Source organism: Mustela nigripes, chromosome 2 (assembly GCF_022355385.1).
Source record: "Mustela nigripes isolate SB6536 chromosome 2, MUSNIG.SB6536, whole genome shotgun sequence".
NCBI lineage: Eukaryota > Metazoa > Chordata > Mammalia > Carnivora > Mustelidae > Mustela > Mustela nigripes.
In genome coordinates, this window is record NC_081558.1 from 97,543,143 (window position 1) to 97,567,066 (window position 23,924).

The 23,924-nt window shown below is 39.7% G+C and overlaps 2 protein-coding genes and 1 pseudogene across 5 annotated transcripts in view; 2 read left to right on the top strand and 1 right to left on the bottom strand.

Moving 5' to 3' along the window:
* Positions 1-4,486, top strand: part of SLC15A2 (solute carrier family 15 member 2) — a 40,816-nt gene extending 36,330 nt beyond the window's left edge. Inside the window, exons 20-22 of the mRNA XM_059391044.1 lie at positions 1,870-2,016; positions 2,916-3,020; positions 3,362-4,486. Coding sequence (XP_059247027.1) covers positions 1,870-2,016; positions 2,916-3,020; positions 3,362-3,538 — 429 coding nt within the window. The 3' untranslated portion in view covers positions 3,539-4,486. The remainder of the gene's footprint in view (positions 1-1,869; positions 2,017-2,915; positions 3,021-3,361) is intronic.
* Positions 4,487-7,001: 2,515 nt separating this feature from the next.
* Positions 7,002-14,985, top strand: LOC132010503 (vacuolar protein sorting-associated protein 29-like; annotated as a pseudogene).
* A 99-nt stretch (positions 14,986-15,084) lies between these two features.
* Positions 15,085-23,924, bottom strand: part of ILDR1 (immunoglobulin like domain containing receptor 1) — a 30,794-nt gene continuing 21,954 nt past the window's right edge. For 2 of the 4 annotated variants that reach the window (XM_059391048.1, XM_059391045.1), the window contains 3 exons: positions 21,342-21,473; positions 20,300-21,123; positions 15,085-16,357 (listed from right to left, as the gene is read on the bottom strand). In XM_059391048.1, coding sequence (XP_059247031.1) covers positions 16,316-16,357; positions 20,300-21,123; positions 21,342-21,473 — 998 coding nt within the window. In that variant the 3' untranslated portion in view covers positions 15,085-16,315. The remainder of the gene's footprint in view (positions 16,358-20,299; positions 21,124-21,341; positions 21,474-23,924) is intronic. The other 2 variants (XM_059391046.1, XM_059391047.1) reach the window with 2 other exon arrangements.

Consider the following 23,924-nt stretch of genomic DNA (forward strand, 5'->3'; position numbering starts at 1 on the left):
TATTGTTTCTTTCTTTTTTTTTTTTTAAATTTTTTTTTAAAGATTTTATTTATTTATTTGACAGAGAGAAATTACAAGTACACTGAGAGGCAGGCAGAGAGAGAGAGAAGGAAGCAGGCTCCCTGCTGAGCAGAGAGCCCAATGCGGGACTCGATCCCAGGACCCTGAGATCATGACCTGAGCCGAAGGCAGCGGCTTAACCCACTGAGCCACCCAGGCGCCCCTTATATATTGTTTCTGAATGCGTGGATCTAATAATCATTTGGAGTAGAGATCATAACTTGGATCCCGGGGGCCCAGTTTTTTCCATAGTCCTGTTTTGTTCGGCCTGCACACTACTGACAAAAGTAATGATAATCATTAGTAATTGACAATACTTAAAATTCAGGAGATATCACCTAAGAATCTAGATTCTTAACATTTCTTAAAAACAAAACCAGAAGATTTAATAACAAGTATTACCATGTGAGTTGGCTGGGGCTGTACTGACTTTACACTTTAGATGGGGCCTGTGCTATCCACTTCACCACAGCTCCCATCATTCCCACTCAGCCTGCTTCATTTACTTAATTATATGCCTATGGCTATTTGAGTATGTGATCTTGATTTAGAAGCTCAGGTCATGGTCTTCCCTAAGCCTAAGAAAATGCAAACATATGCCCGTGTATTGTTCACAATATCAACTGATAAATCAACTATTTTGAACCCAATGGCCGTATGACACAGAGAATCAAGGACATTTGGATACTATAGACATTTGATTTCAAGACTTTTGATCTTGATGTTTTAACTGCCGTTTTAATCATATTATATTTTAGATATTACACCCATTACCTAATAATGGTTTCACTTTAAGAAATACATACAATTTTAGAATTTTTATCCAGTTCATAACACATATTAATAGACATAACCTTTATAAAATAAAACCAACCATAACTAGAAACCTGCATAGTAAAAGTACTTCTAGACAAAGAAATAAAGATTAAATAGTCATGTATATTTGGTAAGATTAGTAACAAAAATATTGACCCTGAAAGAGTTTTTTTTGACTAAAATTCTACAAAAAAATTGCCTTTTTGGCATAATTTAAATGTGTAAGATTTGAGTTCAGAAATGATGGCCAGTAAATAGAATTTAAAATAGACAGTATTTGATACAGATTTCTCAAAATTGATCAACAAAATCTTTAATGTAATGTTTACCAAGAAAATAATTCATTTTGATAAAAGTAATTTTAGTAAAATAATGGAAAATGTTAAAAACACTTTCTACTTAACATAGAAAACTAGGCAAGGAATTAAACTTTTCTCAAGAAAAAGCTTTCTGGGGTTGCCTGGGTAGCTCAGTTGTGAAGCATCTGCCTTCAGCTCAGATCCTGGAATTCAGCCCCACATTGGGCTCCCTGCTCAGCAGGAAGCCTGCTTCTCCCTCTCCCACTCCCCCTGCTTGTACTCCCTCTCACTGTGTTCCTTTCAGTCAAATAAATAAAAGAAATCTTAAAAAAAAAAAAAAAGGAATGTGCTTTCTGAAAATTCATTGTGTTTGTATAATTCAGATGCCATTTTATATTTAAAATGTTGGCCAGGATCAGAGTACCTATAGGTCAAAAGGTGGAAATCCAAACACCAATATCAAAATATTCTGCCATCTAGGGACTCTGTCAATAATGGTATCTGATTGACTAAACCCAGATAAGTGAGTGCTGTGTTACCAAAAGGAATTAAAAAAAACTGAAATTTATAGGATTTGCTGAGTCTCTTAAAGGATGAAAATACAAAGGGATGGGTATAAGATCATAGAATGCTGTAGATCAGAAATATTTACTTGAGACTGCTGATGAACCCTTTTCTTCTTTTCCTCACTAAGCGCACCAGTCAGGATCCTCAGGCCTGGAAGATGGAAGACATGCCTACCACCAAACTCTCCATTGCATGGCAGCTACCACAGTATGCCCTGGTTACAGCTGGGGAGGTCATGTTCTCTGTCACAGGACTTGAGTTTTCCTATTCTCAGGTTGGTTTTTGCAAGTGAAAAGTGGAGGCAGATATATTGCTTGGAGAAGGATGAATTTTAATCATAATACTGCTTTAAAAAGTATGTGATCCTGGCCAAGACCTCTATATTTTTTTGGCCTTAGACTCCCAGGATCATAGCAGTGCAGCATAGTAACTGATGCTGTTTGGAATCTAGGAAAGGGTACTTTAAGAATAAGGGCTGCAGAGAGAGTCAATTATCAATTATCATATGGTTTCACTTATTTGTGGAGCATAACAAATAGCATGGAGGACAAGGGGAGATGGAGAGGAGAAGGGAGTTGAGGGAAATTGGAAGGGGAGGTGAACCATGAGAGACTATGGATTCTGAAAAACAATCTGAGGGTTTTGAAGAGGTGGGGGGTGGGAGGTTGGAGGAACCAGGTGATGGGTATTGGGGAGGGCACGTATTGCATGGAGCACTGGGTGTGGTGCAAAAACAATGAATACTGTTACGCTGAAAAGAAATTTTAAAAAAATAAATAAAATTTTAAAAAAATGTAAAAAAAAAAAGAATAAGGAGTCAAATAGCCCATGTTCAAATTTTGATTGTACAAATTATCGTGTAAAGCTTGAGCAAGTTAATTATCTCTCTAATGCTATTTTTCTTTATGTGTAAAGTAAGAATACTGATAGAATTTATCTCTTAGCGTATAATGAAGATTATATGAAATAATGAATTGAAGTATTCAATTAAGAGCTCCATCTTCTTATTACTGTTCACATTATTATCACCCCTTAAATCAACATGATAGCCAAAGTTGGAGGAGGAGGAGTTCAAATTTAGAAACTTTAGTGGGAAAAGTTTTCTGGATAGATGCTTGAGTCATAGGGTGGTTTGGGGGAGTTTGTTTACTCACAAACCTGTGTCCTCTTTAGGCTCCCACTAGTATGAAATCTGTACTCCAGGCAGCCTGGTTGTTGACAGTCGCAGTTGGGAATATCATCGTGCTTGTTGTGGCACAGTTCAGTGGCCTGGTACAGGTATGGATCTGATGAAGCAGGAGTTTGTGTCTACCCAAGATTTTCCCTCCAAGTTCCTTTCCTCCCTCTTCCTCCATCCCTTTGCCGCCCACATTCTTCACTTAGTGCTGCGTGTAAGATGGTTAAGATATAAACAGACTTTGCCAGGAGAATGGACATGTAAGAGTGGCAATAATGGCTGCCATAGACCATATGAGGAGAGGCCAGTGAATCCATTCTTCTTTTAACAAACCTCTGCCTACATTGGTGACCCTGAGTCAGTTTGTTCCATAGTCCTCATCCTATGAAGATCCGTTTAAAGTTTCTTCATATTCTTCTCTTATATTTATTTCTTCCTGCAGTGGGCTGAATTCATTTTGTTTTCCTGTCTCCTGCTGGTGGTCTGCCTGATCTTCTCCATCATGGGCTACAATTATGTTCCTATAAAGCCAGAGGACTTACAGGAGCCAGCAGATAAGCAGATTCCCTATACCCAAGGGAATGTGATCAACCTGGAGACCAAGAAGACAAAGCTCTAATGGCTCCCTGGACTCTTCCCAGACCCCATTTCTGGGATTTGGTCTTGGTTATCACCCATCCTAAGGCATTTTTTTCTCCTACTTGTTAGGGAAGGGAAGGAGCATCCTATCTGAGCAGAGGTCCTCCACTTTTCTCTCATGATAGAGGCAGTTTTAGGACTGGATATTCCAGTACATTAAAGAGCAAGTCCCCTGAGACTCTATATCTTCCCATCAGTTACTAAACTCTGTAAACATTGTGTAGTATTCCTGAAGAAGGCCTCGCATCTCTAAATGGCCATTAAAAGCATAAATGTGTAACTGAATTAGTTTCTGGGATTATGTAGAGTTATATGGGAATCACTTTACTTGCCATTTAGAACCAATGACTCCACATTTTTAGGGATTGATTCAGGGGTAAAATTGCAGAATAACAAAAATGGTATTTCAGGTTTCTTCATAAGCAACATAATTGTACTATCCACTAGGACCTCAAGAATTGGTATTTATGGTGCAATCTGGTATAGGGCCTGACCTCTCAGCTATCCAGGTTTGATAAGACCATAGTAAATTTTTCAGTCCAGGTGGTAGGAAACAAATGACATTTTATTAATACAGAGAAGAAATACATCTTTCTGATAATTACAGTATTTTATCTACTAACCCAAAACCCCCTTTCTTCATACTAATAGATCTTTGGAAACCAAATTAAATGTGGTAAGCATAGTTCTGGAAAACAAGAATATGTATAAATTGTAGAAATTCTGTTGAGTCTTCTTTAGTGTACATTTTTCATAGGGACTACAATGTTTCAGCTGGATTATGCCTTTCTAAGGACAGTTATATGGGTACTAATTATAATTCTCCAACCATGCATTTTCAGTGTTTTTGGGTTAGCTTTTTCTTATTATTACATCATTTCTTGTTTATTATAACAGATGTTTAATAACAATATTTTTATGAATCCAACTTCCTTTTTTAATTATTATCCTCTTTAGCCTCAAAGTAGTTGGTCTGTTTTTGATAAGTTTTTCTGTTTTACTTTTACCATAAATTTAATTTCTTTTTCCAAGTTTTTATTTTACTTCCAGTTAGTTAACTTAAAGTGTAATATTAGTTTTATTTTCTCTTTTTGTTTTTGGTAGGCAGAAAATTGGATTCATTCCTGGCTTATGCTCAGTTGAAATGCCAGAAATCCTCTATAGAAGAAGGAATAAAAAGATTTAGAGAGTGGGGTTCCTGGGTGGCTCTGTCAGTTGGTTTCAGCTTAGGTCATGGTCTCAGAGTCATGGGATGGAGCTCAGCCTCAGGCTCCCTGGCAGTGAGGAGTCTGCTGGAGATTCTCTCCTTCATTGGCCCCTTCTCCCCTTCTCACTCACATGTTCTCTCTCTCTCTCTCTCCCTCTCTGAGGTAAATGAATGAATCTTTAAAAGAAAAAAAAAAGAGATTTAGGGAGATAAGTATGTTAGAGTGGATCTCTCATGTACTACCAACTCAGCCATCCCAGCCCTAAGGACATGCCAGTCACAATAACATTAAGAAATGCATTAATGGGGATGCCTGGGTGGCTCAGTTGGTTGAGCAGCTGCCTTCGGCTCGGGTCATGATCCCAGTGTCCTGGGATCGAGTCCCACATCAGGCTCCTTGCTCAGCGGGGAGCCTGCTTCTCCCTCTGCCTCTGCCTGCCATTCTGTCTGCCTGTGCTCGCTCTCTCCCCCTCTCTCTCTCTGATAAATAAATAAAATCTTTAAAAAAAAAAAAAGAAATGCATTAATGAAGAGAGTACCAAGATATCTGAAAAGCACATTGTGGCTGGCTTCTGTAGGTCAGAGACAAAGGTGGCAAATACTGATATTGAAATGGGTTCTATGATTTCAATAAGGAATATGATATCTCAGGGTGGCAGAGACTAGTAAGCAGCGCCAAATTATCAGAAGAACAACTTGGACTGGTTACTTTAGTAGACAGAAGTGCTGGTGGGACAGTCATAATGGTTCGATTCACAGGAATATTTGGAATTAAATAATTGATTATAGAGTCCCTAGAGCTGAAATAGGGAGTTCATCATGTTTACCTAGGCAAAGAAAATCTATGGAGTGAAGGCCCTTTGGTGGGCATTTATATAGGACACAAACATTCTAATCCTCTGAATTCATTCTGAGAGATCCCTTTGCATACCTTTTTCTCCAGACCAACTTGGTATCAATTCTCTAAAGATTTTATTTATTTATTTGAGAGAGAGTGAGTGAGAGGTTGAGAGAACACATTGGGGGAGGATCAGAGGGAGAAGCAGATGCCTTGAAAAGTCCAGGAGGACCCTGGGATCATGACATGAGCAGAAGGCAGACACTTAACCAACTGAGCCACCCAGGCACCCTCAATTCTCATATTGTTCCTTTCATGTCCCTGACTGTGCTGCCAAATCATTAGCTTTCTAGACATGTATTACTATAGAGCTTCTCTTTAGGCCAGATTTCCTGTGGACTAAATGAGCAATGAGATGTTATGTTTAGGGTTCTGCCCACTGGATGGAGTTACCTTTCTTTTTTTGCAGGGTCACAAACTTGGTGGGACTGTATTGACTTCTGCTGCATTGCAGAAGTCATCACCAACTGTCATGCAAAACCCTCTGCAAAATAGACTCAGATTTTTTTGTGGCCATCAAGAGCATTGCATGTGGCTAAAGTCAAGAATGAGAGCAGGATAGCAGCGTAATGGGAATAGACACACCAGGATTAAGAGCTACCAGCTCATCCAATTTACAATTTCTCAAGCCCAGTCCCAAATGTACCACATGATAAAGGAGTATTGCTGGAAATGGCTGATTCTATGGGTTGGTAGATAAAACACTCAATTCATGTGGGGCAACAGTGATCCATAGTCAAATGGATTCAGTCTCCACCGTAGCAAGCCAAGAGCTTTTTACTCCAAAACTATGGGCCTTTATGCTGAATCTCTTCTCAGAGCTTCCCCAGAGATCATAACGCATTTGATCATAGATATGTTGCAAGCCACTGGGTTCACTGGTCATAAAGAGGATGACCATATAATCTATCATCCAAACTAGGACAGTCTTGAAAATGAAAGGAGGCCCTACACTGGGACAATAGGCATAAATTAAAACTAACCTGAGATGTATAGTCATTCAGTCATAGCAGCCAAGTGATTAATTTGTTTGCTTTGTATCCTTGATCAGTCAGAGTGCACACTGAAAGGAATTCAGGAAATTTTGACAGAGAACTCTCAATTCTAAAATATCCTGGATTAGTGGAGTAGGTCATTGATTTCAAGGTAAGATATCTTCAAGTATCTAGGCAGAAAAAAAGAAATAGTTCTCAAACATTAGTAGGCATGAGAAACAGCTGGATGGTTTTTTAAAACATTTCTGGACTCTATACCAAAGTTCCTTATTCAGTAGCCATAAAATGGGGTTGGGTAATTTGCATTTTAACAAATACCCATATCATGTTGATGCTAATCAACATGATATGGGTATTTATATATATAAATATATATTTATATATATGTTAAGAGCCACTGATCTACAGAGAAGAGAAAAAATTTTCCCACAGACCATCTTCAGTCTTTTCCACATCAGAATTCAATACCAAATGATAATGGGGCAACTGCTACAGTATTCTAAAGAAAAAATTATATCAAGATGTGGTTGAAATTGTAGGGGCCTGACAGCTTTTATAAACATGAACAAACTCAAGTAAAATTGCCTTTATGAGAATCTCTTGCAAAAGCTATGCAATGATGAAGTCCTGTTAAGAAAAGATGAATAAAAATAACTTGGGAATGGAGAACCTGCATTAAATAAAAAACCAATACTAAGAGAATTATGATTGTAAAATAAATATTAAAATAATAAAATATACATTTATCTAAACAAACTAATGTATTTCATCTATAAGAAATAAAATATGTAAATTTGAGGTTCCTTTTTTAAAAAGATTTTATTTATTTATTAGAAGGAGAGCTTGAGCAGTAGGTAGAGATGGTGAGGAGGGAAAGACTGGCTCGTTCATATCTTTTTTTGTTTTGTTTTGTTTTTTAAGATTTTATTTATTTATTTGACAGAGAGAGATCACAAATAGGCAGAGAGACAGACAGAGAGAGAGATGAGGAGAAGCAGGCTCCCTGCTGAGCAGAGAGCCCCATGCGGGACTCCATCCCAGGCCCCTGGGATCATGACCTGAGCCAAAGGCAGAGGCTCAACCCACTGAGCCACCCAGGCGCCCCCATATCTTTTTTTTTTAAATTAACATATAATATATTATTTGCTTCAGGCTTACAGGTCTGTGATTCATCAGTCTTGCACAATTCACAGCACTCACCATAGCACATACCCTCCCCAATGTCCATAACCCAGTCACCCTATCCTTCCCCTCAGCAGACCTCGGTTTGTTTCCTGTGATTAGGAGTCTCTTATGGCTATTTCATATCTTGATGTAGCTGAACTTAAAATGAACTTTGCCCTCCATGAAATTACCCCCAAGAAGCATAACATTTTACTCAACAGAATTGAGACGAGAACTGGTTTTAATTTTTAAGATGCCTGTTTCTTTGTATCCTTTTTGTAGGAGTTGAAAAATAACTGAATAAAAATTATATCTTCTTTAGGTTTTTAAAAATAAATATAAGTGGGAACTTTGTTTACTTTGACAACAAAACTAAATCAAGAGGTGAGCAGAGATTACAGGGAATGTGATAGTGGCTAGCATTTGAAACCTGGGGTTTTAAAGCACAATGACTCCAACTACTCAACATTTTCCTTTGTCTTTTTTCATAATCTGATAGGGCTTTCAAAACCTGGGGTTTTAAAGCACAATGATTTCCAACTGCTCGACATATTCCTTTGTCTTTTTTCAAAATCCAGGAGGGCTCTTTTCAAAAATAAAATCTCTTCAAATGAAATATTTGAAGTTTAACAATTCTTCCAGTTTTGTTTCAATTTCCCTTTTTCTGTTAGAAAAGAAAAAATTTTTAAATTAAAATTATCATTTATATGAACACATTTTATAAGGATCTCTATCACTCATTGTATATCAGAAAACACATTTTGTAATGATGTTTGACCTACTATAGTTAAGATTTTTATTAAGATATAGTATATATCATAGAATTCACACATTATAAGCATACAATTTCATGATTTTTAGTAAGTTTACAAAATTGTGCAACAACCATCACCACAATCCAATTTTAGAACATTTCTGTCACCCCAGAAAGAAACCTCCTGTCCATTTGCAGTCAATGCCTGTTCCAAGCCCAGGCCTAGGCAACCACTAACTTACTATCTGTACAGATTTGCCTTTTCTGGAATTTCATATAAATAGGAATCATATAATATGTGGTCTTTTGTATCTGGCTTCTTTCACTTAACATTTTTTTTTTTCAAAGATTTTATTTTATTTATTTATTTGACAGAGAGAAATCACAAGTAGATGGAGAGGCAGGCAGGCAGTGAGAGAGGGAAGCAGGCTCCCTGCTGAGCAGAGAGCCCGATGCGGGACTCGATCCCAGGATCCCGAGATCATGACCTGAGCCGAAGGCAGCGGCTTAACCCACTGAGCCACCCAGGCGCCCTCACTTAACATTTTTGAAGTTCATCCATGTTGTAGTATTCATCAGTATTTTGTTTTTCTTTATTACTGAATAGAATTCCATTGTATAGCTATATCACATTTTGTTCATCTGTTCACCAGTTGATGGAAATCTGGATTTTTTCTACTTTTTTTTGTTATTATAAATAAGGCTTCTATGAACATTTATATATATTTTTATGTAGATAAATTCTCTTGGGTAATAACAGAGTGGAATTTCTGGGTTATGTGGTAAATTTATGTCTAATATGCATTTTTAATTGCCAAAAGTCTTTCAAAGCAGCCCCATCATTTCACATTTCCATCAGCAACTATGAAGGTTTCCATTTTTCCACATTTATGCTACCACTTACTATTGTCTCTTTCCTTATTCTCATTCTAGTGGGTATGAAGTGGTGTCTCACTGTGGTTTTAATTTGTAGTGATAGTATTATTATGATAGTAATGATAGTAATATTATTTAGAACATCTTTTCATGTGCTCATTAACCATTTTTATGTTTTCCTTTGCGAAATCTCTATTCAAACGTTGTCTATTTTTAAAAATTTTGTCATTTGTCTTATTTAGCTGTAAGATTTCTTTATAGATTATGGTTAGAAGTATTTTTATCAAGGATTTGTGAATACATTCTCTAAGTTTGTGGTTTGTATTTCTGTTTCCTTAATGGTGTCTTTTGAAGTACAAAACTTAAATTTTGATGAAGTCCAACTTATAATTATTTTCTTTTAAGGATTATGCTATTGGTGTCATACTAAGAACTCTTCACTTAATCCAAGGACATAAAGGTTTTCTTCTCTCTTTTTCTCTAAATGTTTTACAGTTTTAACTCTTACATTTAGGCTGTTATCCATTTTGAATTAATTATTTACATGTGTATGAGGGTTCTAAATCCATCTTTTTACATGTGGCTATCTAAATGACCTAGCATCATATGTAGAAAAGACAATCCTTCCCTCACAGAATTGCCTTAAAAGCTTTGTAAAATATCAATTTACCATAAATGTAAAGATTTATTTCTGGACTCTTAATTCTGTTTCACTGATCAGTATGTCTATACTATGTCAGTACCACACTCTCTTAACTATTATAGCTTTATAGTACATTTTTAAAATTGGAAAGAATAAGTCAGTCCTCCAATTTCATCTTTCAAGAATGTTTTTACTATGCTGGAAACAGGCTTATGTATAAGGACCGACTCCCACTTGTTCATGGTGTATAATTATTTTTGTATGTTTAAATATTGGTAATATTCTGTTAAGGATTTTTACATCTAAGTTCAGGAAGGATGTTTGTTCATAGTTTTCTCTTTTTTTGTAATGACTTGCAATGACTTTGTGCTGTCTTCCTTAAATGAGCAGGGAGTATGTCCTCCTCTTCTGGAAGAAATTGTATAAAGTTAGTGTTAATTATACTTGTAAAGTTGTGCTAGACTTCTCTAGTAAGACTGACTTGGTCTGGAGATTTCATTTCAGAGAGCTTTTAATTAAAAATCCAGTTTCCTGAGGTGGCAGCACTTGTGGTGACTGAGTGGAGCCCAGTGACAGGATGTTGGTGTTGGTAAAAAGAGACCTGCCTACCCCATATTAGTTTGCCAGCTAAAAAAACTGCTGATGCCAGGAAAGATTCAACATTCTCTGTGCTGGAAACTTTGGACCAAAACCAGCTACGACTATCTCAAGACTTTGGCCCGTGATACTCAGATTGTAAGAAGTGACTTTGATGAGAATCTGAATTATCTAGAACAGAAAGTTGTAACTGCTGGGCAGTTCAAAAATCGGTTTGCTTCATGGGCATATTTTCTACGGGAAAATATGGGCATCAGGTTATTCCATGGGAGATATAGCCCGCTTAAGCCCTGTTACAGAGGTAGTTTGATGTGGACACTCTTATCTCATATGCACAAATTTGAAGCATATGAGCATTAAAAAATTTTTACATTAACCCAGGTTCCTCCATCGGAGCATATAATGTTTTGAAAACAAACATTATTCCTTCATTTGTGTTGAGAGATATCCAGGCTTCTATAGTTGTCACTTACCTGTATCAGTAAACCGGACATGATGTGAAAGTAGAACAAATTGAATATAAAAGAATCTTAAAGCCAAAAAAATTCAATTTCCTTAATGGCTATAGAACTTTGGAGATGATTAATTACATCTTAGTTGAATTTTGGCTGTTTGTGGTTCTCAGGGAATTATTTCATTTCTTCTAAGCCACCATACTTATGAGCATAAAGTTATAGGTAGTACTGTCATTTTATTTATAATTATTGCTTAATAACTATATGATAATTATTTATGTTCATTATTTATTTTATACTTTTGTATTTACTTTATACTGGCTGTAGTATCTGGAATGAGATTTCCTATTTCATCCTGATTATTGATAGTAAGTATTTTGTTTTTGTCAGTCTTAATGGAGGTTTATCAATTTTATTGATATTTTTGAAGAACAAGCTTCTTGTTTCTTGAATTATTTGGTAATGTTTTCTATATGCAGTTTTATTTTCTGTTCTTATATTAGTTCATATCTTTGTTTACTCTGGGTTTGTTTTGCTCCTTTCTCTAGTTTATTGAATTAAGATCATAGATTACAGAAATTGACATCTTTCCCCATTTTAAATGTAAACATTTAGTGTTATAAATTTCCCTCTGAGTACTGATTTAGCTAGATACTACATATTTTGATATGTTGTGTTTTCATTTTTATTTAGTTCTATGTACTTTTAAAATTCTCTTTGAGACTTCCTTTTTGTCCATAATTTAGAAGTGTGTTTGCTTAGTTTCCAAGTGTTTCAAGAGTTTCCTGTTGTCTTTGTTATAGATTTCCAGTTTGATTCCATTATAGTCAGAGCACACATTTTGTATGATTTCAATTCTTCTACATTTGTTTCTCTTCTATAACACTTAGTTTGTTTCCTGGTTTGTCCCATGGTTTGTCTCCCTCTCATTTCTTCCCATTCAGTTTTCCTTCCCTTCCCCTATGGTGCTCCAAGCTAGTCCTTCTGTTCCTCATATGATTGAAACCATATGATAATTGTCTTTGCTTGACTTATTTCACTTAGCATAATCCTTCCAGTTCCATCATGTTGATATAAATGGTAGGTATTCATCCTTTCTGATGGCTGAGTAATATTTTTGAGTTTTTCTCTCTGTATAATGTTTATGGTGGTTGCTGTGGGTGCTAATTATAATGATGTCCTGGTATCAACATTTACCACTTCAGATGAAGTATAGAAACTTCACTTCCATTTAGGTCTCTTTACCTTTCCCACCTTTAAATATCATTGTTTTGAGTATTCGTATTATAATTTTTATTTCAATCTGTTTATAAAACTCATAAGGAAATGTACTATTGTATGGACTCATATTTCTGTTCTTTCTATTGTTTCTTCTTGATTTCCTTCTTTTATCATTTCCTTTCTGCTTGGAGAAATTCAGTCTTTTCACAGTAGGTCTGCTAGTCACAGAATCTTAACTTTCACTCATCTATGAATGTCTTTATTTTCCCTTCATTCCTGAAAAATAGCTTTTCCAGATAGAGAACTGTGGTTAACAGTTCTTTTCTTTCAGCACTGGGTATGGTGAAAAAATAATGAATACTGTTATGCTGAAAATAAATTAATTAAAAAAAATAAAAAATTAAAATGTTGACTTACGATCCCGCCCAAAATAAAATAAAATAAAATTGAATTAAATTAAAAAACAAAACACATTCTGCCCTTTCCTTATTCATGGTTTTACATAACAAATCCACTTAAATTGGTGTTTCCTACAGCGAAGGCCTTGTTTCTCTCTGGCTCCTTTCAAGAGTTTTTGTCCTTTTTTAAAAGTTTAATTGTGGGGGTGCCTGGGTGGCTCAGTGGGTTGGGCCACTGCCTTCGGCTGGGGTCATGATCTCAGGGTCCTGGGATCGAGTCCTGCGTTGGGCTCTCTGCTCAGCAGGGAGCCTGCTTCCTCCTCTCTCTGTCTGCCTGCCTCTCTGCCTACTTGTGATCTCTCTCTGTCAAATAAATAAATAAAATCTTTAAAAAAAAGTTTAATTATGATGTATCTTGTCATGGATCCTTTAGGTTTATCCTGTTTGGGTTCATTTAGCTTTTAGGTTCATTCAATCTCTAAGTTGGTGTCTTTCATCAAATACAGGAAGTTCCCAGCCATTATTTCTTCAAATACTCATTCATCCCTACTTTTCTCCTCTACTTTCTGGAACTCCAATGATATTAGATATTCTGTTGTAGTTTTACAGGTCTCTGAGACTCTGTTCATTTTTTCCAGTTTCTTTTCTGTTGTTCAAATTGAGTGAATTCTGTTGTTCTGTCCTCATGTTCACTGATTGTAGCCTCCCATTTCCACTCTTCTGTTGAGCTCATCTTGTGAGTTTTTAATTTCTGAGCTTTGTATTTTTCAGTTTTATAATTCCCTTTTCTTTTTTGCACAATTATTATTTCTTTTTTGAGATTTTCTATTTCTTAAGAGAATTGTAATTGATTATTGTAGCATTTTTATAATATCTGCCTTCAAATTCTTTTTTTTTTTTTTTAAAGATTTTATTTATTTATTTGACAGAGAGAAATCACATGTAGATGGAGAGGCAGGCAGAGAGAGAGAGAGGGAAGCAGGCTCTCCGCTGAGCAGAGAGCCCGATGCGGGACTCGATCCCAGGACCCCGAGATCATGACCTGAGCCGAAGGCAGCGGCTTAACCCACTGAGCCACCCAGGCGCCCCTGCCTTCAAATTCTTATCAGATGATTCCAACATCTGATTCAAATCAGGTTGGCATCAGGTGATTTCATTTTTCATTCAAGTTGTGATTTTCTTGGTTCTTGGTTTGTATCTTGGTCATTTTGTCTATTATGTTAGGATACTCTGGGTCCTATTTTAATATTTTATTTTATTTATTTTTTATTTTATTTTAATTATTTTATGTTGAACCTATTAGGTTCAACATACAAGTTGTCACCTACTTTTGCAGGCCATGATTCCAATGGCAGTTTAATGATTCAGAACATTTGTGATGTTATGTTGGTCTATTTGATGTACATGGTGCTGCTAAGGATCACTCTGGTCTCTGTCAGTGCTGCCTGAGGTTACAGACAGAATTTCCCCTGGCTAGGTTGCTAGATATCTCTTGGTGAGGAGTATGTAGAAATCTTTCTCTTGGTGTTCCCCTGCTACCCTAGTTAATCTGGGCCAGGGAGGAGAGTATCAGTTTCATGGAAACAAAGTGGCTTCCAGGCTCAGGCTGTTAGCTGTGTCAGGTCCTTTTTCCTGGTTTTGTAGTCAGCACTACTATCTCTGGGCAGTGGAAGAAAGTCTCTAGTCCATGGGAACAAAGAGCTTTCTCAGCTGGGTTACTCACTTTATCTGAGCCTCTTACTGGTTCTTCCTACTCACCATAGTACTTCTTCATGGAAGAGTCTCTGGCCTAACAGGGAAGGAGTGTACTTCCCCTGGTCACTTATTTTTGGCAGGGTTCCTAGATGGTCCCCATTGCCCGAGGTTGTCAGAGCGACTCCCACTAAATCCAGGGAGGAGGAATGAGCTATTACCTTCTTTTGTTAGGTGGGAAGTTGGGAAATGCCAGCTCTGGGTGTCTCTCTTTTTTGGTTGGGGGATTCAAGATACCCTGCCTCTGTGTTATGCCTCACACTCTGAGTTCCCAAACCACCTTGCCGCTTTCTTAGCATCCTTTAGAGTTCTCCTTTGCCTGTTTCTCATGCCATTTCCAGGGTTTATGCTTAGTGGGAAGGAGCAAGGAAAAAGTCTATACCATCTTGTCTGGACCAGAAGACCCTCGCCTACTGAATTTTATGTCTTCTTTATCTGTTAAAATTTTTAATTTTTGTTTCTGTTTTGCTATTTTAGACCCAGTTACATTATAGACATCAAAAATCTGAAAGTAATCTTTGCCTCATGCACGCATTTAATCTATTTTCTCTGGATATAATTAATGAGGCTGGGGGGAAAAAACGAATGTGTCAACACAATAGAATCTAAATTGAGAATAAGGCCATATACATAAAGATACTGTTGAGGAGCATGCGCGCGCGCGCGCGCGCACACACACACACACACACACACCCCCCTCCTTTCAGACCATCTCCTTCCAATCTTCTCAAGGAGCATCTCTACATAAAGCACAGATGGATTCATGAAACCAGCGAAGGGATTGGGGAAAATGGGAGGGAGTAGTAGAGCTTACTATAGAGAGGGCATAGTCCTCTCCTCCTGGGGTTCTCTCAGTGGCCAGACCTACCTCGATGCTTCTGCTTAGAAAATCTCAACTCTACAAGGCTGGGCGGTGCCAGGAGAAAGGTGACTCCAAACTATCCAAGTCCACGGTAACTCCAAACTATCCAAGAAAAGCCAAGCTGGCTCTTCTCTGAGCTTTAGTAGGGAAGAAAACTCAGTTCAGTCAAGTGTACCAAAGTAAGTATTAATTTGGGACAGAATCCTTAGGTCAGTATATTTTCTTTCTAATTTACTTGTATATTATGTTGTTCCCAAGAAGAATGTATAGTGATTTTAGTGGATACATAATATGTGAGGATATATAAATTAGATGTAGGCCAAAAAAAAAAAAAAAAAAGGAGGAGGGGGAGGAGAAAATAAGGGATAGAGATAAGTTTGGTGTATAACTGCTTCTTAGTGATCTTCCACACTTGCCTAAATAACCCATGAGAGTATTTCCTGTTCCATCTCTGACTTGACCCTCAGGAACACTCAGGACTGGGCATGGGGTGTAGAAAGGTGGACTCCTAAAATGGAGGTATGTTATAGAGATACAGATAAGTTTCTGTGGAAATTTCCTTATTCAATAAATTTCCTGTACCTGAAACATGTTTGATTTCCTCTTAAAGATTCCTGAGTTCTCACTTTGAGAATGGCCATAGTTCTGAGCTCTGTAACCTAGTTGAAGCCTTGGGCTACTAATTTCCTGAAAGATCACAAACCAGTTAGAGTCCATTACAAGTCAGATACTCTAAATGTGCAGAGTGTGAGCCAAGGCTAACACTACAGTCATTAATTCCTCAAACTCTGGTTTTTAATATTTTTCTATTTTGTTCTCAGAATCTGCAAGATAGAGACTTGCAGTGTCCCTCCCAAGTCAGCTGGAAATCTGGGTGATGTTGATGACATGTGAGAGCTGAGGAGTAGCCAAAGATGTAGCGCTGTGCCAGGTGACTAAATGACCACACTCCTTCCACTATGGGAGCTGTCTCTCTCCTGGGGAATAGAACACAAAAGAATCCAGTCAGCTGGGGAATCTATTGTCTGTGCATACAACATACAAGGTTCACTTGATCCTGGTGCAAATCCTAGGTGAGTTGTGGGATAACATAACTGAACCTAAAAAATACTTCTTGACTCCTCATGAAGCCAGTCTCTTCCCCAGGCTTAGGTTTTTCTTTCATAACTTCCTGGAGCGTTCCTCAAATACCTTTAATGTTTAAAAATTTCTTACAGTCTCATTCACTTTGCCTCCTGATGACTTTAACACCTTCAGATCTCCCTTAGACTGAAAAAAGGACCCTGTCCATTCGTCAGCCCATCTCCCTACCATTTGTTCATGAAGACATGGCCCAGTTCTTCTTTTCCTATTCATATTCTCTTGAACCATTCCTTTTTGGCCCTTTTCTAAGAAGTTGAGCTTTATACCTTAGTATTTCTCTCAAGTTATTTTTAAAATATCATTATCTCTTTCTGATCAAACTCAGTGACTTTTCTTCAGCTTGATCCTTTGGCTTTTTCAACTTTTCTATCAGGGCAAGGACAATGTCTATGTTTCTATGTTTCTCATATTTCTCTAACTATGTATTATTGGGGATCATTCCTAAGTTTTGAATATCTATAGCTATAGTCCATGAATGTGACCTTGAAATGGCAAAACAAGGTATCTGTCCCAAAACCTATCGTTAAATGCATTGTATATGTATATACATTCATGTTACTATAAAAAAAAATTGTTTCCATTTTATCAGGAAAATGAGTTTTAGGGAGCGTGGCTTCTAATCAAAATGCAATGGGATGAATATTCTCTGATACAAAGAAAAGCAATGAAATGGGACAAAAGAAACTTGGGCAGGGCTTGCTGAAGAGAAACCTAGACATGATCAAGGAATAGACATTGTATTAAAAGGAGAGGATTAAGTATACTGAGTAAAAATTTTTTTTATTAAATCAAGTCAAGAAAAATGAAAAAAAAAAAGAATCTTGGATTCTCTTTTGAAAGTTTGAGTTTAACTTGGAGAAGAAGGAATGCAGGAGTTTTCTTTTGTATTAGAAGAGGAGAGTATAGGGCAACTTTGTAACAAACCAGAAATGCCTTGGGAAGCCCTTTCTTGTAGGGCAAGATTAGAAAGAAAGATAATCCATTTGAAGGAGGCCAGGAACACAGGAGCAACCCAGTCTGAAACCACAGGAGTTTAAAACTTGACATTACAGTTTCCTGTATTTCTGAGGATGTAGCCTTTGATGAAGTGAAAAAAACACCAGACCTGAGGTCAGATCTCTGCTGGAATCCTGATTCTGTAGTCAAATGGGAGATTCCTCGACATAACTCCCATTTTCTCATGTGCACTGTGCAGAGAATAGTTCTCTTACCTTTTTGGATGGAAGCCCTTGTTCCTCAGTATCTACTTGCTAAACATTATCCTTCAGAGAGAAGGTTCCATGTAAGCCAAGAGGTTTTTTGATTAATGCATACTTCTCTGGATATTTAATAAAGTATTTTTAATAAGCATTTTGTTAAAAGTTATGGTGAAGCTGTAACTGCTGAAAAATTGATTTTAAAAAATAGTGATACATTTATTAACTCAGGGAGCAACCGCAAGCTTCGTTATACATAATCAAAGATTGCCATCTAGTGGCCCAATTGTATTATAAGTTCTGAAGTTAGCAAGCTCCTGAAGGCTTCAGTGGTTAGAAAAGTGTATGGGGAGAGGGGGAGGGAGAAAAGTGTATGGGAAGCATCCAGCCCCACCAAGGAGAGCAGCAAAGAGTAAGACTTTGGCCCTGGAGGCTTTTGCTTCACTGAAGGCATTCAAAATTCAGACTATAAACAAAACACTGTGCTCTTCAAACCAACCAATCTTCTAAAGCCAGCCATAGCCCTGGGCCTGTACTCATTCAGAATATGAGTAAACAGTTCAATGTGATAAAGTGATAACTCATTGGGAGACAAGCTCAGAGAAATCCAAAACAATGAAGGCCTTCAAAATGATCCTGAGCAAAATCTTTGCATCTTGTGAGCAACTTTACAACAGAAAATTTGGTTTGCTTGTGGTAGAATTAGTGGTGTGTACATCTTAATGATAAAGGAAGCTGTGAGACTTTTAGAAAATGAAGAAGAAATAAAGTTACCAGGAAGAAATATAACAGGAAAACACCACTGCCCGAAATGTTCTTGTTTCTTTCAAATGAGGTTGCATAAAGTTACTGAAAAGGTACAGGCTTGAGAGTCAGCAGGCCACCCATGTTCACATTCTGGCTTCACTGCCTATTTGCTATGTGACGTCAAGCATGATCTCCAATGTCACTGAGCTTCACACATTGTTGCAAAGATTAAATAAATAATTTTGGAAAAGGCTTACCCCAATATCTGGAACATAGCAAGTGTTCCTTTCACCCTACTCTCACTTATAAGAAACCACATAATTTCACTTAAAGAGAAGAGAGTTAAGAAAAACTTCAAAGATAGGGTTTGGATTTGGGGCCAAAAACTGCCTTTCAAATTACATTTTTTCCTGTTAAAATGAAGATAAGAGACAGTCTAGTCACTCTCTGAATAAAGTAGCAGCGGTTGTCCTGGCTTTAACTGGTTCCAGGTGTTCTTCCAGGATGTAATTTTCTTATTGATAACATGGAAGAAAGAATTGTATCCACTATAAAAATGAAGACAAGAGTATAAACCTCACAGGATGCTGTGAGGGTTAAATGGAATATGGCATCAATGGCCATAGTTAGGTACCACTTAGTAAGGATACTACTAAATTTCATTGTTACTGGCCTTTGCCTCTTTCCTGGGACATCTATGAGAACTGTCATTATTTTAGAACTACCTACAGAACTTTGCTACCTTCCTCATGAATTACTCTTTCACCATGGCTCTTATCTAGAAAGGCTAGCACTATAGCTCCTATAAGGTGCCTGTTTCTTTGCACACTCCATGCCTGGGATTGGTTTAAATCTTGCATTTCCAGACATCCTTGGAAGTGTGTGGGAGACTAAAATTCTTCCTATAATATTCTCTACTCTGAGAACTTCCTTCAGAACCTACTACATATCCTTTTATCTCAAAGGAAGCAAAGTAGAAAAGGATTTTGGTCAGATAGAGAAATAGGTTTTCATTTAAGTTGACTCTGAAGGCAGTTCATGAATATTTTTGAGCCATGGAAGCATAATTTTGCAAAGTGACATAAGGGAAAACATCGTTTTAGTATATCAATTATAAAATAAATGTTTTAGGTCACATCTTTCAAAAAAAATGAAGGCTTAAAATGCCTATGATCCCTCGTTGCACCCCTTTTAGGTTAGTAAGCTATGACTGGCACTCACTGGCACCTTGCCTATTCCAGAACCCTAAAGTTTTAACTCGTATTTGGGATATAAGTTGTTTTTTATTTGCTTGTTTGTTTAATCAGTTTAAGGATTCTTTCCAGGGGGTCTCACCGGACCTCATCCTCGAATACAAGGCCTTGCACACTGACTTGCTATCCCCAGAAGTGGCACAAACGTCCTCTGTCAGGCTGCGTGGTCTAATTTGGGGTATGGAAATAGGGTTGCTAAGTAAAGACAGGCAGCTATGACAGGAAGTAAAGTCTTAGCCACGAAACCTGCATTTAAGTCTTAGCTCCACTACTCAGGGGCGCTGAATTATTCTGGGCCTTGTTTCTTCATCTGTGAAATGGGGGAACCCTGCCTCACGAGACTGTGAGGAGGGCTGGTCTGAGGATGAGAAGGCCCTTTTTAAGCATCAAGCATGGAGCCCTCCTCTGCCCTCTGGATGGCACAGATCCCTTCTAGCTCTGACAAGAGGTCTCACCATGCCTACAGGGTAAGCTCAAGGACGAGGTACCCTCATCAGGGGCAGGCGGGGTGGCCTCTGTCAGCTGTGGCCAAGCCCCGCTCTGCCCACACCCCACCCGCAGCAAGATGCCCCAGGCTCACCGAGCTCCTCTCCACACTCCCTTTTTTCCTGCCATTCTTGCCTGGCATAACATCCAGTGAGCGGTAGCTGGGTGGCTTCTCCTCAGGCCAGTTAGAGGAGTGTGAGCTGTGGTGGCGGTGGGTTCCCCAGCTCTGGGGGTGCCTCTCCTGCTCATCCTCCTCAGAGCTCCAGGAACTGAGGCCAGAAGGCAAGGGAGGGGAGTAGCTACGGTGTCTGCGCCTCCGGTGCCTCTGTGCATTCTCCCGGGGTCTGGGCCTGCGGGGTCCGTCTGGGTACCGGCTCCGGAGAGGTGGGTGGTCGGGCCGCCAATGGGCCTCCCTTGATGAGGGGCCGTCGCTGAGGCTGTCCCTGTCTGACCAGGGCAAAGGGGACCCATGCACCCCAGAGCGGTGGTGTCTTCCCCTCCGAAGTCGGTTCAGCTCCCGTGCCTCCAATGCCCAGCGCTTAGGCTCCTGGTCCTGAAGCTCCTGGTGGAAATCAGAATAGTGGGGCTGCCTTCTCCCCTCCTTTGGATCCCAGGGTCCAGAGGGAATTGGGGTAAGCCTTTGCTGGTGGGAGGAGTTGCTGGTCCTCCTTGAGGACGGCAGGTCTCTGATCAGTGGGGGCAGGTGGATGATTCTGCGCTCCACAACCTCAGAGCCCAGAGAGGACAGCATGCTGCAGGCTTGGCCAGATATGGCTTTGAGGTCATGGGGCAGAGGCTGGGCTGGGTTGAAGTTCCGCAGCTCTTTCTCCAAATACTCTAAGACACCATTTGCAATGGGAGTGTGAGCGGTGGTCTGGGTCATTGGCATCGGTGGGAGGCTGGATCGCAGGGACAAATCTGAATAGAAACAAGGATAAGAACATGCAGAACTGCTGGCCCAAAACATACTCCTCAGAACCAGGGCACCAGAATGCCACATTAATCAGCTTGCATCTATCCCGACCCCATCCTCAATCCCAGACACCCGCCATATTGGTCATGAGGGTCCCAATGTAGACCCAGTGCCTACCCTTGCCCTCTGCCCCCTTCCATCCCAAATCTCGGGCAAGGTTTACCTCGCTGCAGCAGCGGGTTCATTGGATAAGATGAAACCTGGGAGCTCCTGTCCGCCCCCCAGTATGGGGGTTTTTCCATCATCTGAGGGCCTAGGGCCTGAGCCTGCTTCAGGTAGCGGTGGCGGGCCAGGGCTGCAGGGGAAAAAGGAGAAATGCAGACCCTCAGCCAGGACAAGTCCCACACCCCCCACTTCACTTCTTTCTACCCAGCAGCCTTGCTAAGAGGCCAGTTTCTAACCTATCTTGTATAGGAGTCAGAGTTAAAGGAGCAGTAACCCATTGGTTATCTGGCAAGGGGCTGGAAATGTACTCCAGGAAAGTATATATATAATATCTGACTTCCCAGTCTTGAAAACATTGCATCATCCTGCCATTCCCAGGTTCCCCTAAGATGTAGGGAGATACATGGATATGAGCAATATGTGAAATCCCAGGTCCTGGGCCAACAAGGCCTTCAGTCACAGACCAAATACAGAAGGTGCAGACACAAAGGACTTCGAGGGGGCTGTGAGGCCGGGGCTGCCAGGGAACCTCAGGTCTGCCTGCTCAAGGTGGAAAAAGGAAAACAAAAAACCAAAAAAGGATGTAGGTGTTGAGGTCAATGGGCAGAATTACTGGTAGAGGGAAGGACTCTGAAGAACCTTCTAGCTGGTGTTCTAGACCTTGCAGGGAAGAACTAGTAGGAAGGAGGCAAGAGATGCAAAAAGCTGAAGTAGATCCCAGTGGATCCTTTCTACTCTTCTCCTTATCTCAGAAAGTGTTGGGTTTTCCCTAAGTGGGAGATACCTCTAAGGGATGCAGTGAAGGTAAAGAAGGGAGCATTTCAGGGCAAAAAAAGTCATATAAAAAAGCAGTACAAGGAACCCATAGACGTCACTCCAGTACCCCAGGTGCAGCTAGTGTGAAGCCCACAGTTCCCTCCCCTCCACCCCGTGAGTGCAAATTAAAAACAAAAGCATTTAGTTGGTTTTGTTCATGAATTTCTGTTCTGAGGTAACTGTCTCCCAAGGTCTCTGTCTATCCATGCATGCAGGAAATGTACTTGTGTGTTTCAGGGCAGGAAGTGCCTGCCTCGGGCCCCCGGCTTGACACTTTCACCTCTTCTTGCGTTCCTCAAGCCTCATGGCCACCTCTAAAGCAGTAGGGCTCTGCCTGGGGCTTCCTCTTGGCACAGTAAGAGGGGCAGAAGACAGGCATTCTGGCCCCTGCTGCATAGGGTCAGGGATTTTCTGAGACCAACAGCTGAGTGGCCATCTGGACCCGGTGGCTCCAGTGTGAAACACACTTCCAGCACAAAACGTGGTTGCTGCTGAGCCCTCAAAAATGTCCAGAGCTGCAGCCGGGACAGTGCATCACAGCCTTGGCTGGAGAAAAGCAGACGCAGACTTGGAGCAGCTCCCCCAGCGGCCACACCTTCAGGTGGCAGCACTCCAGACATTCCACGTGCACAGCACTTTCCTCTCCCTCTTGCTAACCAGTGCCTCCCCCGGCTCCCTTCCTGGGCCACCCTCTGCACACATAATGCCTGGCTTACTACACATGTGCCAGTCATTTTACATAAGCTAACTAATCCTCAGAGCAATGTCTTATGTGGGAATTAGATGAAGAAGCTGGATGCATAGAGGTTGACTTCCTAGTTCAAAGTCCCATAGTTGGTGATGATAGAGGTGACTCTCCGATGCCCAAGCCTGTCCTCTTTCTGCCAAATCACTGAGTCCCCACTCTCCTTTATTTCTGTGATGAAACAAAACACAATTTCCACAGTGGCACCTCCTTGCTTTATTTCTCTCCAAATCAGCTGCACACTTCAAAACCCACTCCAGACTAGTTTCTGCCTCTAAGGCCTGGGGCATCTGACCCTACCTACTCCCTACCCCTCTAACTGAATCCTGGCCACTTCCTTCTCCTACTCCCCCAATTCCACAGTTCACAAAGAGAAAGTTGGGCTTATACGTTGTTCCCTGAATGACGCTTTTTAACTAACAGGATCCTCTGCACAGACAGACCGCTCCATAAAGACCCTTACAGATCCTCCATAAGCTTTCCTGTAAAATTTTCCATACTCCAAAGATTAACCCACCTGCTCTCTTCTTAGCTGCCACACCCTTTTTCCCAGGGCCCCACCTTTCCCTGTTGTAATAGAACTTTTGAGTGGAAAACATAGTCTTTGAGCTTCTCCCTGGCCCTCTTGTCCCATGGGGATGTCAGGATTTTCTGCTGTTCACCTAATGGGGAATCAGGCAATAAAAGAAGAGACATGGAGAAAGTAGCTAAGCCTCAAAAGACTCCTAATTAGTTATCTATGAACCTCAGTAGAGTAAAGTCTGCCTTGATCATGCTAAGGCATTAGTTAAAAATACAGATTCTTAGATCCCACTCCCAGATACTCTCCTTCAGTCTAGTGCAAAGCAAGTGCAAGTTGTTAAAAAGCTCCTTAATGCTACTGCAGGAAGCCCAACTGGGGATGAGTATTGAGAGTTCTTAACATCCTTTTGAGAACTGTGGTCCTCAGGGTTAAGTTTCCTTAAATACAAGCTTTGAGGGTCAGATGGACTTTAGCATGAATCCCAGCATGTACCAGCT